The following is an 18,010-nucleotide window of genomic DNA, read 5'->3' on the forward strand; positions in this document are numbered from 1 at the left end:
CGGTGTCCGGGGGCCTTGCTACAGAGAGTGAGTCTTCACTGCCCCTCCTGCCTGTGCTGAGGAGCCTGTCATGCTACATAGAAGCTGTTCGATAACCGGCGAACACTCCTGCGTGAGCCATGTTTTTTTTGACGTATCGCTGGTGTGAGTGGCACCATCGACTTCGGTATTAACGCTTGCTAGCTATGTGCATCTATATTGGTACCGCATGCACGTGAAGAAATATGCTGCGTTGTCGGGTGCTCTTCTGCAGTACGTAAGCCAGCGCTCCGCAACAACTGCACAGCCAACTTCTGTTTGCATCGCTGCGACATCTCCAGGCCCCGGCTCACACTGCCAATCAACAGACCACACGGCTATCCCTCCATCAGGACCATTGCTGAAACGAGGCCGGCATATTGTTGACTGAGGAGTTATATAATGGGCATTTTCAATTTATTCTAAGGTGTGAAACCACTGCTGCCGTCGGCAGTGTGAATAGCATCGGCAGAGAGCCGTTTTTCCTGTAGGTAGGTTATGGGTACGGTCATCTCACTGAAGTCATCTGCCCCATTTCGTGATAGAGGAAGCTGGTAGGAGACTGCAAAAATGAGTCTGCAATTGAGAAATTATGTCACTAGCATAACGACAGCGGGACTCATCCCCACTGTTAGTCCGTGCCTCCCCGTAGGTAACCCAACAGTCCCTTCCTTTCAGAGCCATAACAAGTGCCATAGCAGACGTGAGAATACACACAAAGTGCGTTGCCCCGTTTCGTCACATTTGCTGCTGCCAGTCTTGCCTCCGCTCAGAAACAGGATGAGGGGTGCCTGTGTTGTGTGTTTTTGTCACCTCGTTACAGCCGGTACGTTGACACGACAAATCATGGTAGAGATGCCGCGTCATTGTACAACCAGCCACAGCGGTACACCTCGTTGGAAAGGAGTGTGACGATCGCTGGGGCAGCTGTGTGTGTGTGATGCTGCTATCCACTGTTCGTCAGCACGACAAAAGCGACGGCACCAAAAATTACTGGCGGCGCAGGCGCGTAAACAGAACTAACGAACAAAGTGACACGTGGACTGGAGTTTCGTGGGTCGGGAGGGAACAGAGGTAAATATACTTTTAGATTTCCGTGCAGTTGTGGTTATGTCGGTGGTGGACGCTGCAAGGACAATCTGACTGAAAGGTACTAGTGGTCGAGTTAGAGGGAAGGAGTCACGCAATCCAGTCCACAGCTTCTGGTTTGCCGTTGTTTTGGTGGCAAGTCAGCAGGCGGTCCACACATGGTGGTGAGGGTGGTCGAAGGTACAGAAGTTTGGTGGGGGACGCTTCCACACACTTTGAAAGAACTATCGTAGCGTCGAAGAACCCAGGTTAACACTCGTCGTTCTAGTCTCGCCAACCGCTCAGTGTTTCAGAAGTTGAGGCATACAAGGAGAAACCACAGATTCTGCGAAAATAGCTGTTGATGAGCTAAAGGCTGACAGCTAAAGGCTGACACCAAAGAGCGCTAACACTTCAGAGTTAAGAAAAGACTGGCGGCATTCTGTGTGATATGACGATGCTGATGCGTTCGTTCTCAATGAAAATGCCGAAAGGTCAATGTTTCCGTATTTGGTGGATCTGACTATTTCATTTCATTTGTCACTGCATTTCAAGCACAGTGTCATTACATGCAGAACTAAGCATACCCGAGGTCGAGGCAAACGGTCTGTCAGTGTCAAACCGTGCTTGAGCCACCTATAAACGTTACTGCAGCGCAGAAGCTTCCCCCCCTAAAAGCTTCCCTTCTATATTATTGCAGTGTAGCCGCTGGGGTGCAAGTTAGATCGCGTCGCCCCCCTCAGTGCAGAAGCTGATTTAACGGGCGCTAGTTATGCGTGGCAGTATGTGGCGTTAGTTGTACACATTCCTACAGCCAGGCCTCGTCGACGAGTGCCTCCTTAGAAGCTTGCATGCCGAGCCCATGGCTTCTTGACCCTACTAAAGTACGTCAGGTGTCAACCAACTATAAAAGAGCAGCTGCCACACTATGAGAAACACCTGGCGGATTCTGGAGGCGAGTGGCTCTTATCGTAGATTGGGCGTTCCGCAACATCATTCGCTACCACCCCACTCTCTACTCGGGTCTCGAATGCACGTTTGTCTGCACTAGACGGTGTCCGCTGTTTTTCCTTTCTGAACTTCGATGCGCATTCCCGTTCAAGATACGCCAGAGACGAGCCTCTTGTATACAGGCCAAGCAAAAACACGGACGCGAAAGCCATTCCTTCACCCTACGCAGCTGAATAATCACGTAAGACTCTACCACAGAACAGACACTAGAACGTTGGAGAACGCACTTGCCAGAACATGTGCTCTTTTCGCAAGAGAAGACTGGCCATCGCCTTGCTGTCTGCCAGTCCCCCATGGTGCACCTGTCACCCGAATGGTCCTCACTGGATGCGGCGACATGTTATTTGCAGCAAAAATTGAATTCAGTCTAAAAAACGATCACACGACCAATTTTGCCGTTTGCAAGTCTATTACAACTAGACGCATCGCAGTGTGAATGTACCAAACAAGACACGGATCGCAGGAGAAGCATCCTATCGAAAGGACGGCAGCGGGTTGACCCAAATGCTGATGTTCGGAGAGCCGCACCGTGGCGTGGCTCCCCATCGACACCTAGAACATCAAATACGGATAGATGCCACAAGCATTGTGGGTTGTGACCCCATGATGGTTTTATGGAACTTCAAATTTTACAAACGGTCGGTTCACAGAACAGGCTACCTTGAATATTCAGGAATAAAGAGATCTATTGTTCTATTGGGGCCTCGTGGGAAGCGAATTGCCGCTTGACACCTTTGTCACGCAATGAACGGACTTCTGGGTGAACCAGCGGGAGGCGGGCGTGCAAAAGCAAGTTACCTCTTCTTCTGCACGGCGGAAAAAAACAGTTCCAGCAGACAAGAAACCCTTCCATCAATTTATGTCCCAGCGGCAGCCTGCCGAAAAATCGACGACATGAACTCGCTCCGCAGGGCAGGATCCGTTCTGAAGGCATGAAAAGGGAATAGACAAGCAGATGGGTTAATAAGGGCCGCACGCCTACTTCCAATACAAGGCCCAGCAGTTGTGCGCTTATCTTTGCCGTGTGAGCTAGCACCTTGTCTTGCCTCTACTCAGCCTGGGGAGCCAATGAAACACCTACGAAGCTGCCGCCAAGTGCGCGAGACAGGCAAACGGCCCGCGGGTGGAAAATCTACCATGGACGTCAAAATGAGTCGCAGGTGGGGCGTGCACACATCTTCACGCTCACTCGAACACGCCAAGGAAGGCTTTAGTCGTTGTCACGCTTCCAGGACTCGAAACGCCTCGCATCGCCATGCACATGTGACTGAAAACCAGACACACACAAGACAAACCAGTGACACTCCACTTCTCCAAGTCCAGACGGGCAACAACAGTCCTCAGCCGTGGCGAAGCCTGATCACATGATCCTATCCATACACAGAGTCCGCTACTACGTAAGATCCCCACAGGCACTGCCTCCAATCCTGCTGCGCCTGTTCCTCCAACATATTGACAAACTTTTCTCCAGTACAGATGTCCACCGTACAGCGCGACAGGAAGGTTCCTGGGACGCAGATACCCATGGGACATCGAGCAAGTCATGGGGGACCACACAACGCATTATGTGAGAATCGCCACTGTCTTGCTTTGCTTCCACACAGAGCTTCAGCTTCTGCATCATTCCCCGCTTCGTCAGACAAACCTTACGTGCATTCGAGCAACACGGCGACTCCGCGAGGCTTCGCAACCTTCATCACCGCCAGGGCGATCTGCTGAGTTAGCCTCTCCTGTGAAGCGCAGGTGACATTCAATGCACACAATACCGTATCGGTTACCAGGAAGCCCAGTTCCGTCTTTGCGGGCGAAGAAGTCACACAACGCGTTGTACCTGACTGCACGCCTTCTGGACTTTTTCGCTGTCACAAACCGTCAGGTGTTTCCATTCTCGGGTAATGCACAGAGCGAAAGCTGCTGCTAGATGGCCTCTGTGTTAACCTCAGGAAAGCAAAACTCGCCCGCGAATGTCAACCGTCGTGCCCATGCAAATGCTTGTTAGTCAGGTGCTGCATTTCCATAATGAGAGTAGACGAAAGGAGTAACACGAATCGAAATATAAAGTACGTCAGGTTGTGTGCAGTGGCAATGCCAGGGACCTACCTGGGCACCCTGGAAAAGTACTGCGCACAGCTCCGAGTTGCCTTGAAGTAGCAGAAATACTTACCTGGATCTGTAATCTGCGCGAGTAAATTTCCATTATTCGCGCGAACTTGGAAATGCCCAACACATGCTTGTCGGGAATGTACCTGTGGGCAAGAGCAAGAACAAGACACGCAAGACGCAACACGAGGCATCTTTGAGAGCTACAGCGACAAGGTACAGCACGGAAATGGATCTTGAGAGAACCGTTCATCTGCTGTAAGGCAGAGGCAAAGCGAGACCTTCAGCCGTTTCGAAGTCTTCCCAGTCGAGTATTTCCAGCCGGCATAGTAGGAGACTCTGTTGGCATGCAGCGTCACTCACCATCGACTCCCGTCCGTGTTGAAAAGCCGCACCACCCCTGCCGTGTTTTGTGCGTGCATTCTGAGACGACGGTGCACCCCTTACCCAATGTGGCATTTGCCGAAGAAAGGGAGAAGGTGATGCTCACACAGAGAACTGATATCGATACGCCCCACAGTGACCATCCCTTGTTTGCCGGCGAGATACTGGCCGTCTTCGTGTCCCTCTTCCACACTGAAGAGGGCATTCCGTATGACATCTGCATGCACAGCAGCGAACACACGCAGTTCATTCTATCGAAGGAGTTACGCGCTTGCAACCAGAGTACCATCTCATCACCTCAGCGAATGAACCACTAAAAACCGCATCTTGAAGATGCGAAGCACAGATGCACCAGTTCCCCCAATGATTCCTCCAAATCCCCGTACACTCTGCCCATCCTTTTCATTCGATGGGAAAGGCATTACCTTTTGGATCGGCACGGTATCCTCGAGAGAAAAACTCCATGGCAGCAGCAACTCTCTTCGGTGTCTCCCGCAAGCCTGCCCTAGTGACGTCTTCGCCCATGGCCTGACACACAGAGCCAGCACACGCAGAAGAAATCACGAGAATGGCCATTGCGACAATACCACCTTGTAACGAATCCATGGCGTATCTCGCCTACAAATCATCCACCACTCCAACCCCCGTAGAGGACACGTGTACGCTGTCCAAAGTCCTGGCCACTGAGAACGGCGCCGATCACGGGACGCTGTGGCGACTGTCACTTTCTGTCGTCTGCCCACTGTGAAAAAGGGAGATCAGAATTATTTTTAGCTTCAAGCACCGTCCATACGGCAGCATAAAAATTGCGTTGTCAGCGCCTAACAAAAACCCCTTGCTGATTTCTTTCTGACCACACACTTCGCAACCCGCTGTGCGGATGCTTGCCTCTTTGTTCCTGCCGATACCGATGACAAGAGGCGTACTGGCGCCCGCGGTGGCTATATGAGGAACACGTATAGTACCCGCTACAGGCAGCAACATACAACGCTTACTCGGAGAATCATACGGACGCCTTCCTCAATCGCGTTTTTCTTGTCTTCTCCGAGACCTTGGTCAGTTGACTGGCGTGGGATGCGAGGCAGTTTTGAGACGTACGCAGCCGCAGGAACATCTGCAAGAGTCGAACTGAATTCTCGGCCACTTCTATTGTGCTGGGCATTGCTGGCCTGACACACCGTAGACCTGAAAGCCTCGGGTGTCACCCCGTATGACGCCATCGCGGTACCACCTTGACCTTCACTGTGCTGGGTTTCTGCAGACCATTCTGTCAAGGGTGTTACTGATGTAGAATCATTCCTTCGTTTGGATAATTTCCCTCTTCTCCCCCTCCTGCGTCGTGCTCGATTTCGATCGCTTCGCGTAGCATCGAGAGACTGCTCGTCTCCTGTTCCACCGCCGTCACTGCAGCTGGTTCGGAGTTCACCTCTGAATCGAAGGGCCGGCGATGAAACTGTGGCGACAAGCTGTTCCTTGCTATTTACACCGTCTGAGCGAAAGCGCCGGGGATTTATGTGTGCGGAGCAACCGTTCGCTGCTCGTCGAAACACATGACTGCGGTCGGGTGGTGCCAACTTCTGATTCGGATCCTCATCGGTCGCACAGCCGTTGTTTTCGATATTGCAGCTGCCGCTTATGGTGCAGCCAACAGCGTACAGAGTCCGGGAAGTCCGCCTTCCGGTGTTATGAGTCCCTTCAAGGGTTCTAAGGTCGTGCCCGTCGTTGATGGACCTGTTGGTTTGAGAAAATGGCCTGCGCAAAGCCTCGGAAGACGATCTAGAATGGCTCGGCGGAACCGACCGTCCACCGGCATGCAGGAAGCCATGACGTTCCGAGCCAAAGTGTGCATTTACCTGAGGGTTGTCGTGCTTTCGCAGTTCATGTGTTGAGAGGGTCGGCTTGTCATTCGAAACGGGAACATGTCGACTCAAATCTCGGCCGCTGCTGCACGTGCTGATGCTACCCGTTCCCCCACCCCGATCAACGCTGCTTCCTCTACTTATGCGACGTGTGACGCCGGGCGATCGAGGACGAGCCCTTTGGATATACGAAGCCAGTTTCCTTCGCGACTGAGCTTCTCGCTGCGATGAGAGACTTGCTGAGTCACTGAATGGCTTTTCCATCCTGGATTACAGCACACAGCAACACCAGCCGTGTTAAGATCACGGAAAACACGCTGTGGCGCCGAATGTCAAACTGAACTTCACAGCATTCCCCAAGCCACGTGCTGCCCCGCGCGAGACCAAATGCACTAAAGCCGTGAAGTCGCTAATGAGGGAGGTGACCATATCCAACCTACACAAGTTGCAGTCGAAGCCAATCCCCTTCCAAAGAAAGCCGCCGGAAAACGACGATCGAGAGGATCGGAAATGTCCCGAGAGGTACCCGCTGGAGCTGCAAGCCCAACAGACTTTTATGTGGGGTGTCGGTTCAGTTGCTTCTTGACTTTCAGTTGTTTGACACGATCGATGAGAAGTCAAGGAATGATCCCTTTGCGCGGCTGGCTGCCATCAAAAGAAACGTAGCGTTGGAGGGGGGGGTGGTCTGTACTGTACACTCGCATCGCAGCCCCGAGATTCTAACGCCACAGTGGCATGCGGGTTTGTCCTGAATAGTCACAAGTACAGCATCTACTTGGTTTTCAAAACCGAACCAACAAACGTCGAAATACTCACTGAACAATCAACAAGTAACGATGAATTTACCGGAGAATCTCTTCCTAGTTGACGAAATGGCAAAAACTCTTGACACGAAACAGGGCGAAAAAATTGACAAGCGCTCCAGTAATACCGCTTGGGAAAATGAGTCAACAATGAAAAGATATGTCATTGTCGATGCCGAAATCAGAACATACCAAATCTCTTGGAGTCACAGGAGCACCTCATGTCTTGCACACCAGCCGAATGGTGGTGCCAGACTGCGCCGCAAAGTGAAGTTTTACGGGTTTTCAGGGCTGTGACAGGTGCGTTTGGTGGGGAGGCAGATTTACGGAAAGCTACAGCTTTCAGTTTTCCCACGAGAAGTCTCAAAAGAAGAACGAGACAGATGCTTAACTTCAGACATCTGCAAGGCATACCGGAAGGCGGATCTTTTGCTTGGAAAACGGGATAGGGGGGGAGAGGGGGGGAGAAGCGGGGAAACATGTGCAACCGAGCAATCACTCAATCCCACGCGCGGAAATGTCGCACTGCTGCAATACGCGATGTGCGAGAAGGCCGGTTGGGAATTAAACAGTGTCAAATAAATTGATAGCCCTGCGAGCGCGCCTTTCAAGCGCGCACAAGCCGAAAAGGTCTGTCTGAATGCGACGTTGGCTTCGTGTAAAAAGCCAGTCGATAAATATTCCTCTTTACCGTTGCATCCAGTTGCATTCAAGCCCTAGCGTCAAGCGCCTCCGTCATCACCCTCGACGTCGCAAAAACGACAGAGGGGAACAGCACATCATCCGGAGATGGGCTGCGACCAGCCCACGAACTTCGTGTTCTGTTTAGTGTGCACACGCAACAAGATGATATTGCTGCTGTTGGCGGCAAGCTTCAGCACGCGTCTTCACACCAGAAGGCAGAGATGCGGTCTAATTGTACAAATTTGTCACGTGCGAGCAACATGTGCGCGTTGTTCCTGAGCAAATCCTCAGTCCGGTGTGCACCCCCTCGGAGAAACCCCTCGGGGCCGCTCAAAGTCAGCAAATGCGGCCCTGTCATGTTATGGTTCGTCCTGCCTTCTCAGACAGATGGTCAGTCCCTCCTTGAGGCTCACGACTTGGCGAGAGCCATGAGCAGACGAGCAACAGGCAGCACATTGTTCAGTCTCACGCCTAGTCGCAGGAGCCAAACTCATGATTCTCATTTTTTTTGACCGCTCGCTAGAGGCCTTCAACAGATTTGCAGACATATCTGCCGTATGACAAACACGCAAAATGTTGATCAATAACCCGTTGTTTCCACGCGCAAATTTGATGAACGGAAAAGGGGACGCTACCGTTTGGCAGACAAGGTCTCAGGCGAGTGCCTCAGCTACCTCTTCCCGTGGGTTGTCTCCGGGTTGAGACGGGGGTACGTAACCCACGGGGAAACTGTAGTTGAGAAGTTGAAACCCATTACGTTGAAAGAGCCCGAAGCCGTGAGTGTGGACTTTCGCAGTTACCTAGCAATGCACGCAAAATAAGGCAATGGGGTCATTCCATGTGTCGGCCATAAACAATTTTAAGTGCTTGCCTTAAATAGTGAGACAGTGGATGGCACACAGTGCCCTTACAATACAGCTGCAGGACACGCGGCAAGTACCCACTCTGTCCGAGACCTCAGTTCTTCGAATAAAGGCTTCCCACTGGTCCCCATCCCAGTGCAGCCGTATGGTGACCAGTGGTTAATACGTACTAAAAGGCCGTCCGGTCTACAATCCCACACAAAGAAAAGACACGTCAAGCTACAGAAGCGAGGCGCTCTGCGTTTCTATCACGGGTTATGGATGAAGGTCGCTGTTCGGCAGCGACCGTTCCAGAAAATTTTCGGTAGAGACTCAAAATCGTTTCTAGGCCCTCAGGCCCATGACTGTCGGGTAGACTCTCCCGGATGCGAGTCGTGTTGGGGCCTGTTAAGTAGATTCCATGGCGAAGGCTTTTGGCAGTGAGTGTTCCTGTGTCTGGTTTCCTTCGCATACGCGAACGTTATGGGCATCGGAAAGAGTCCAAGTGCGTAACAAGCAAACTTCGATCGAAGCCAAGAACAACTGTAGCAACCCGTGTCTCTTGCTCCCTTGGCGTCGAGGTCTTCTTTTTCTCACATGAGACAGATGAAAAAACACGCAGTAGGTTCCTTAATTCCGCCGGTGAGGAGAAAATTCACGACCACTGTGTAGAGGGCGCCGGTGGCAGCAGCCCTGCTGATCGGCTTCCGATTTTCCTGGAGTGCTTCTGCCCCTCACCGTTGCGCGGTTGGCGCTGACCATTGAACATTCGTAGAGGTCTCAGGGTGACAGGTGAAGTGTGGGCTTTACAGTGCTATGATATTCGCAGCGTAACATTTCGTTGTTGCAAAAAGGTCTGGCCCTTTCCAAGGTGCCCCGTGCCTCATAGTTGTCCGGTTCCGCAGCGATACTGGACTTGTTTGTGGCCTTGCCTGGCAGGGTATTTTTTTCGGAAGGCTGAGAAGGGGGCCAGGCCCGTTGGCGGATGCAGTACTGCAAGAAATGCGAGCGACTCTTTGAATCATATCTGCTGTTGCAGATTCCCCTATAGTTTGAGGCTACGATCTAGTGCAGGACACTGGCCTAGACCGTCTGCAAGGAGACGACGTTGACAAAGGGGTACCTGTTTTTCTTCGCCGCTATCGTCCGCGGGGGGAAGACGGTAATGAACGAATAAAATTTGTCCGCCATTTTCACTTTACTTCGTTTCTTCGCAGCAGTGTCCACACAACGAATTCGTTCGTCACAGTGAGTTTGGTTACGAGCAGTTGTCTGAAACCGAAGAGCGTAAGGGGTTGTGTGGTCGGTTGTCGATATGCGAAGCTGGCGACGTGTTTGTGCGAATTACGCTGCTATGCCTCATGCCACAACAAGCACACCCTGAATTCCTCTAGTATGGAGGCTACCAACGGATCTGACCAGCCAAGCGGGAGGGCTCTCATCTTCGTGACATTGTATGTTTTCCCTTGTATCACTATTGGAGAGCACTGGGCGAGTTGCTCAGGTGTCCCTGTCGTCGTCTGCGTCAACACGTGTATCGCCTCGTTGGAGATGACTTCGCACATTTAGACAAACTAGCATCACGTCGGCCTTGCTTTACCCGCGGCAGTTCCGGTTTGATCAGTCAGCGATGGCTCGGAAAGGCAGGCGTAGGAAGAGAAGCCGCGTAGAAAGGAAGGATCGTGGGTTTATGGCGTCGTGCAGCGAACCACTCGACCAGTGCGGTTGGGGAACCGTTGGGGGAGTCGCTGAAAGAAGCGGATCGGCCAGTAGCACCCAAGAACTTGGGGAGGAAGCGCTTGAGGCCGCAGGGCGGTTGACCGGGGCTGTGAGCACGATAGCGACACGAGTGCACTCTATGGAGCAAGCTTGTGATAGAGTGTCAGGATCGCAAGAGGATTCACGGAGGCGCGGGCGAAGACGCCGGGTGAAACATGGTGAGAAAACGTCTGCGGCGAAGTCTGTTTCTATCCCAGATGGCGAGGATTTGGAGTTGACACAGGCTAACTTCTCTGACTCTGGCCAAAGGAAGGAGGCTGGGGGGCTCGGTCAGTGTAGAGAAGCACTCTCGAAAGGCACCAGCGAAACATTTCCGCCCGCAAAAGGAGCGCAGGAGCAAAGTTTGAGCGGCCGCATAACACCGGTAAGTGGTATGGTGACGTGTCACTGTTCTTCGTAAGGTGGTTGACATTCACTGTTGTTGCCTTTCTGCTTTTCACATCTGCTAGCGAACCATAGCACAGAGAGAGAACGACGAGTATGGAAAATAGTGACATTTGGCGACGGACGGTCCCCCCTGATGCCGGAATAGGCTGACGCTCGAAGCGCTACGTGCCGGTACCTCGTTAAACAACCTGAAGCACGGCCGGTTGCGTAGAAAAATGGTTTGCAGCGAGTAATCCACAAGTGCGGCCCTATAGAAAATCTCATGCGGTTGTGCTTTGTTGGGATCCGAATACGCTCCCCTGTCGTTTTTGTTCGGCTGTGATAGGGCCAAAGCAACATGTGAGCCGCGACGTGGCTGGGAAACCGCAGCGGGGTCGCCCCATGTGCGCTACGTAATCTGAAAGTTAACAGAGGGATAAGACTCTGAGGTGTCGTGCAGCCGCACCATTTGATTTGGGAAATCGCACGTTGGTATGTTGTGTTCATGCAGCCGCCCGCTACTCCCGACAATGTCCTGGTGCCAGCGTCGTTGGGAGGGACCCCGATCTCCACGTTTTTTTTTAAGACTAAAATGTGCAGGTTTTTGCGCCAAGGCCGCTGCAAGCATGGAGCGTCTTGCCAGTTTGCACACAGTCCGGAGGAGTTGCGCACGCCTCCTAACCTCACGAAGACTCGCCTCTGTCGGGCTTTCCGAGAAGGACGGTGTGACCGCGGAGAGAACTGCGCTTTCGCACACGGTCTTGTCGACTTGAGGGGAACGGGCGAGATATATAAGACACAGATTTGCATCTTCTGGCCTGCTGGTCACGGCAAGTGAGAAAATGGGCACTCCTGTTTTCTGACGGCAGCTGCGTACGCAGGTCTATGACTGTTTTGTCGCATGTCAAGCCTCCGATCATCTGTTCTGTTTCCGACAGTGGCAGCAGACCTTTTCGGATGTTCGAAGTGTCGTAGTGGCGAGTATCGCCACAGGCGGAGACAGCTGAAAATCTAGTTGCTGGGTAGCTCTGAAGTTTCTAAGCATGCGCCTCTTCTTAAATGCTTTGGATATACCTGCGGATGAGTTCCGGAAGCGAATGCTGAACCCCCACACATAACCGTCATGATCAAACTGCGGTTCTCCACTATGTGCGATTCCACTGAATCCTTGCTCTCTTGTGTTCAGCAGAGTGAGCGATGGATGCCGGCACGCGGTTGGCGTCGCCGACCTCGCTTCTTGGGGTGGAGAGCGCGTTGTTGCAGATAATGACACATGTGGTCCGTCTTTAACATCTACGAGGCCGTCAGCATCTGCATCTGCCAGTCAGCAGTCTTGCGGCCGCGGGGGCGATGAACAAAGGAGCTCACCAGCGGTGGTGTGCCGATCCCCACTGCACACCGCGGGATCGCCGACCTGCCAGTTATTCGGCTCGCTTGCCACGATGGACATTAACGGATGTCCGAAAGGGACATGTTCTGGCCCGACACCTTACGGCAGCCCACCGTCACCTGCACCAGCGTCGCCATCGGCGTGCTCTTCGTTTGCCGCATCAGTCATGTCATTTTCTCAACCAATATACGCACCTCCGGCGCCTTTTCCTTTGTCTCGCCCGGCACCGCGGACAACCGGCGCGTGCATGCGGGAGCAGGCAATACCAGTTACATGTTCTCACATCTGCCGCACGTCAGAATTCTCTACCCATGATTGCGCAACGCCGACTTCCTCGCAGCCGTCACCTACTGAAGATGGAGGCGGGCACGATTCCCATGACATTCCGCGGCGAATGAAACCTCTCTTTGGGGTGATGGAACAAAATGAAGACATCGCTGTGAAGCGTCCCTCGGAAATCTGTTCAAGGCCCAGATTCTCTAGTTTCCCTGAAGGTCATCTATCATCGGAAAAAACAAGAGTTTCTCTGAAAATTGCGAAAAGCATGAAAGCTCAGTTCAGGTCGTATGTGTGTGATGTGAGTCCATCGGTTCTTTCACCGTCGTCTTCGTGCTCGGCTGGAATTCCGGAGATGGACTTTCCTGCTGGTGTTGGTGCAAAGAAGTCGTTCGGCATCTGCAGAAGTGCACCTGAAGGCACACAGAGCCCTCAAAGTGGTAGACTACCATCATCTGTGCATACTCTTCGAGAGAGTCGAAGTCGAGGAGCGGACACAAGTGAACACAGTGGAGGCTGCGAGGACATCTCAGACCACTCAGGGGTCGTCGCAGTGACGTCAGCCGCACGTGGAGAGCGCGCTGGGGTCGAGTGTCACGCTTCACGGCACAACACGCAAGGCAGGCCAGTTATCGAAGCAGCGCGTTCTATGCTCGTAGTTAGCTTCCTAGGGTCCGGCAGATCAGGACGCTCCCGTGACACAACTGGAACTTGGAAGCGTGCTCCTCCAATTCCTCCGCCGCCGCCTCTTTCTTTTTCCTCCCTGCCTTCACATCCGTTCCGTTGTGGGGATGGCCGGGGGTTACCAGAGGAGAGGACTTCGCGTCAGACTTCCGGTTGTATCGACTCGTCTACGGCTTTCAAACCAGCGACATGCTCAGTGCCGCTGCTTGTCAGCCCTTGGGGAGATGCCAGTGATCGGAACGCCGATGCGAGGAACGTCAACGCCCCAGTACCTACAGCAGAGGTTGAAATACGGCGAAGTCAAGGGTCATCGCCAACGCGGATCAGGCAACACTGGCATTCAGTCGATGAGCAGCCGCCAAGAGAGGCTATGCAACCTAAAGGTGGCCCTTTGACTACTCCAAAACAACCAAATCCAGTTTCCTCATCCGGTGCTTATCTACTACCGGGGCGTCTCACTGCTGCCTTGACAAACGCGCAAACGCGAGGGCGACCTGGCTGTGCAATACGTGGCACGGTGTTCTGTAGGACACAAACGCTAGACGATAAAGGAGGAGTTTCCCCAGCAATGACTCCGGCAGGTGTTTGCTTAGGGGGAGCAAATATAAGATCTTGGTCTCAAGATGATGAAAAACACTGCCGGAGTGTCCCAGACATGCATGCCAATCGAGGCGAAAAAGCGTTGAATCAGCCGATACTCCCTGTTGTAGATGCCACGGTCCAGGGGATTTCTACCGTGGCGCAATCCCAGCGACGGAGAGGAAAGTGGGATTGGGGCCGAGAGACAGTCTCCACTCCTGCTGGCACTTCAGAGGACAGGGGCACGAATGTGCAGAAAAATGTGACTGGTAACGCAGGACACGTGCAACAAAATGCGGATAAAGGGCTACGTGAAAGGAGATCAGCAGGCACACGGCCTTTGGCTGCCTCAGCAGGACAAGCAGAATTACCAGTCGGTGAAACCGGATTCACAGCTGCTGTTGGTCAACCAGACCCCGCCGGCATCAGAGCGATGTTGGACGTGGCCCCCCCCCTCTCGTCCGGGGGTTTGTTTGGATCACTTGCACCACATGCATCCTCACAAGGGAGCTGTGTAACAGTTGTCTCGCCGCCGTTTGCTCCGGCGTATTGCCACGGCGCAACGAGTCTCGACTGCTCTGCAGGTGGATTGCAAGGACATAGCTGGCCTGTGTCGCCCATATGTACTGAACTGGGGCTGAACGAGGGTCTTCCGCACGAGGACGCGTCGCTACTTGCTGCAGCCGCAAGGCATGTTGTACAAGATTTCGCGATTTATCCCCAGAGAAAGGAGCAAGAGACTTTCGGACCTGGGCCACTACCACCGGTCATTTTTGTAAGCGCCTCAGTTCCAGAACTATTGCCGTCACAGGTTCAGTTCCATCCAGCTGGTCCATCCATGCTTCTGTGTTCCCCTTTCTCAATAACAGGCCCGGTTGCAGAACCGGCAGGGCCGTACTTCTTTCTTCCATCAGCGGGGCATTCTTGTCGTCTCGACGGAGGACAAGAGGCGACTCTTGGATTCGGACAAGGAGTGCCTGCTTCCGGGATTCTAATGCCATCGGAACTCCGAGGATCATGGCCAGTTTGGGGACAAGGTGGGTTACGCCACGTTGGGCATGTTCACAGTTGGGCGCATGAAGTTCAGGTGCAAGATTGCGTTCCAGTTGGCGTCGCCGAAAGAGCTCCAGAAGGAAATGTTAACAAACCGGCCGACCGCACCCCGAGGTCTCCCAGAATTGCGGTGGTGGAGAGTGTAGTGGATGGTCCTATTGTGGAAGAGAGCTGCGATACTGGCTGTTGTGAAGCCATTGATGAAACGAGTGAAAAGTCGCGGAGACAGCCCCAAGAAGAGCCAGAGGGTAGTGCGGAGCAAGACGAACCCTTCCGGTTGCCTCCGGTTTCGCGCATGAACTCGGCTCCGCCAACGTTCCCTACCCTTTCTCGTGAGAAGGAGAAAGATGCTCAAATTCCGAGAAGCGAGGAGCGTCAAGCTTCTAGCGATTACTCAGGATGTGAATCTGAGGGGGCGAACAGCCGTCTCGACTGGTGCACGGGACCTGGAAATACCGGTCGCATGGGGCGTCCATCGCGATGCAGAAGTGTCGACCAATCACGTTGTGGTCTACAGACATTTTTCGATGGCCCATCGAATAACAGCTTGCAGGAAATTGCATGTTCCACGCTTGAACAAGTGAAGTTGCATACTCCCGCGCCCGAGCTACGGCAAGGATGAAGCAAATCGAAAAGGGGCCCATAGTTTCCGAGTCCGACGATGATCACGTGCTGCAACCTCGACCCTGCGGTTCGGATCCCGATGACGGGAAAGCGCCCCACGGGACCCGCGGATGTGAACAGAGGGTTTTGTCCCAGTCACTTGTGGCCACAAACCGGATGGTTCTTCGTTGTGGGCCGTTGGGAAAATAACAAACTGTCGCACCGTTTTGGCACGGGGAGGCTGCAGCAACAGCCGAGCATATCCCGACTTGGTACAAGTGCCCGGGCGTTCGCGGGGTGCGAGACGGTAACAGCGGATCTGCTGAACGACAAGCGGGGGAGCCGGCTCAGGAAGCCCGCAGGCACCAGTGCTAGTGCAGTGTGATTGTAGCCTCACATGCAGCTGTCATCGGTTCCAAGTTACTCATCGGCAGTTGCTGTGACGTCGCGCTTGTGAGATGTTGTCCAGTAACCGAGTCTGCGTTTCTGCAGTCGGGCAAACGGGATGAGAGGGAGGGTGATGAGGACGAAGTTGCGGTAAACGGAGACGTGAAGAGAACAAAGACTGACTGCGGCGCCTTGTCGCAGACTAGACGCCTCAAGGTCAGCTGAAGGAGATGTTGATAACGTGAAGTACACACCGATGACGTCCTGACGCTAGTTCTCAACACGTGGTCCTCGTCAGACACTTCGGCCACAAGGTGAGAGATGCATGAAACTGAGCGGCGTCTCTGTCGCAAGCGAGGTAGTGATGGAGGGCCCCTGGCAGGGGCCCCTGCTTGCCGGGAGTTGACGATGGAAAGTTTAAGTGGGCAGCTGACTACAGCATGGTGCCAATCAACGTCCTTAACACTGTCATCGTTAGCAGGTTGTCTTACCCGCAACCGGCGCACCAAGTGACTGTATCAATCAGCTGAACTCCTTTGGCGCGCGTGTTTGTCAAGTTTTCTTGGGTCTGATGTGATTAACTGGAGAGATTCGAGGTGTGTCAGGTGTCGGAACGGCAGAACACTTCGAGAGTTGGACTGTGAGAATTTGGACGGTGATTGAGGGAGAGACAGAGGAACACCAAAACGATTTACTGGTTGCGTCATACGCTTTGCAAAAGCGAAACTCAAACAAGTATCGAATGCAGACAGTGTTAGATGGAGTCAGATCAGAAGGCGACGCGACGATTCTCAAGAACACCGTCGTCGATCAACTGGGGAACTCGATGCTGCTCTGACGGCGACGTGAGTGTAAAATGAACGATCATGTTGAGTGCTTCCATCACGCCGGCACTTCGTGAAAAAAACTCGTAGTGTGGGATTGTAATTCGTAGCTCGATTGTTGAGATTGGAGCGGCATTTGGCGACTGCATCGAATTGCAACGTAGAAGGTATATTTTGAGACGGGCTGATATACGTTTGCACATTCGTTTACGTCGGGGCATTTTTTCCTACTCTGCTTCAACAGCATCTAAAGGGTGAGGAACTAGACGGCGAATAAAACAGTTCACTACCCGTTTAGTTGCTGGATACGCTGTCAGCGTTTTCGGTTTTTCTAAAGCATTTTCTTGTAAAACGCTTGGGCACCGAATGCGAGCCGATCAGTGGATGTGTACAATCGAAACCGGTGTACGGCTGCGAGTGAACGTAGGGGATGCACATTCGAAGGATTTGAGGTGGGCCAGCGTTAAACGTTTATTCAGCGGAAAGAGAATCAGACAATTGTATTCGTGTCGTCATCCCGCTTAGTCATGTATCTTATCGGTGGCGATTGCATGCGCACGCAGGAAAGTGCAGATCAATTTTCGTCGCGTCGCGTGCGTCGTCAAATCATTTGTACGTGAAAATGTAAACTGTTGTTCGCGATATAGTTGTTGAGAGAGCTGTGCTTACATGGGGTCGAACGTAGCATGACGAAGCGGTGCGGGTTCTGGTTTGCTACTTCCAGAGGATTGTTTGTTCCTCTTTGTGTCCGCGAAGGGTTGTTATGCGTGGACGATGAAGCACGCTTATGTAGCCGGTGTTGCACAGGATGTTGTCGTGAAGTGGCCCCGGGCACGTTTTGTTTTATGGCATGCGGACGAGGACTCCATGGACCCTACTGACTACGTTCAGTAGCTTGCATGAAGCGTCACTGCTGATGGACTCTTCGCAAAGGATTTTTGGTTAAGTTTTTGGGCAGTCACCGGTGTAATCTCTGGCACACTGAGTTCTCCCCAAGCCATTAGAAATGACATTCGATATTGTGTGTGCAGCGTCCATTTCTGCGTCACCAAATGAGGTGTGTAGTTGTCTCGACTATTCAAGCTGAGATGATCGGACTAACAGACCGCATGCGCTGTGTGTCGAAAAGCGATATAATCATGCTCGTCGTGCACATCCGATGTGTGAAAGTCCCAGCGATGCTGACGGGCTCATGAGCAAAGACCTGAGTGCTACCACGCTTCAGACGAGACCAGCAAAAGTCATCATTTCATCTTCGGTCACACTAGAATTTAGTTGAGTAGAAGCCGCATGGTTGCTC

At 52.8% G+C, this 18,010-nt stretch overlaps 2 protein-coding genes across 2 annotated transcripts; one reads left to right on the forward strand and one right to left on the reverse strand.

The window, feature by feature from the left end:
- Nucleotides 1-2,443: 2,443 nt before the first annotated feature.
- Nucleotides 2,444-7,623, reverse strand: TGME49_253780 (GTP cyclohydrolase I, putative). Its single transcript, XM_018781025.1, has 8 exons — nucleotides 7,436-7,623; nucleotides 5,577-6,705; nucleotides 5,007-5,109; nucleotides 4,645-4,798; nucleotides 4,262-4,343; nucleotides 3,748-3,827; nucleotides 3,287-3,364; nucleotides 2,444-3,021 (listed from the first exon to the last, which is right to left on the reverse strand). The coding sequence occupies exons 2-8, from the start codon at nucleotides 6,702-6,704 to the stop codon at nucleotides 2,955-2,957; spliced, it is 1,692 nt and encodes a 563-aa protein (XP_018638166.1). The 5' UTR covers nucleotide 6,705; nucleotides 7,436-7,623; the 3' UTR covers nucleotides 2,444-2,954.
- Nucleotides 7,624-9,516: 1,893 nt separating this feature from the next.
- TGME49_253790 (zinc finger (CCCH type) motif-containing protein) lies at nucleotides 9,517-17,862 on the forward strand. Its single transcript, XM_018781026.1, has 3 exons — nucleotides 9,517-10,912; nucleotides 11,426-11,748; nucleotides 12,101-17,862. The coding sequence occupies exons 1-3, from the start codon at nucleotides 10,400-10,402 to the stop codon at nucleotides 15,516-15,518; spliced, it is 4,254 nt and encodes a 1,417-aa protein (XP_018638165.1). The 5' UTR covers nucleotides 9,517-10,399; the 3' UTR covers nucleotides 15,519-17,862.
- The last annotated feature ends 148 nt before the right edge of the window (nucleotides 17,863-18,010 follow it).

Source organism: Toxoplasma gondii, chromosome III, assembly GCF_000006565.2.
Source record: "Toxoplasma gondii ME49 chromosome III, whole genome shotgun sequence".
In the NCBI taxonomy this organism is placed as follows: Eukaryota; Apicomplexa; class Conoidasida; order Eucoccidiorida; family Sarcocystidae; genus Toxoplasma; species Toxoplasma gondii.

Coding starts and splice junctions, on each gene's coding strand:
- TGME49_253780 (XM_018781025.1), bottom strand. CDS start 6,704: ATGGAAAAGCCATTCAGTGACTCAGCAAGTCTCTCATCGCAGCGAGAA. Junction 5,110..5,576: donor GCGTCCGTATGATTCTCCGA/GTAAGCGTTGTA, acceptor TCTGTGTGTCAG/GCCATGGGCGAAGACGTCAC. Junction 3,365..3,747: donor GCCGTGTTGCTCGAATGCAC/GTAAGGTTTGTC, acceptor TCTGGTTTTCAG/TCACATGTGCATGGCGATGC.
- TGME49_253790 (XM_018781026.1), top strand. CDS start 10,400: ATGGCTCGGAAAGGCAGGCGTAGGAAGAGAAGCCGCGTAGAAAGGAAG. Junction 10,913..11,425: donor TGAGCGGCCGCATAACACCG/GTAAGTGGTATG, acceptor GTGTTCATGCAG/CCGCCCGCTACTCCCGACAA. Junction 11,749..12,100: donor TGGCCTGCTGGTCACGGCAA/GTGAGAAAATGG, acceptor TCTTGTGTTCAG/CAGAGTGAGCGATGGATGCC.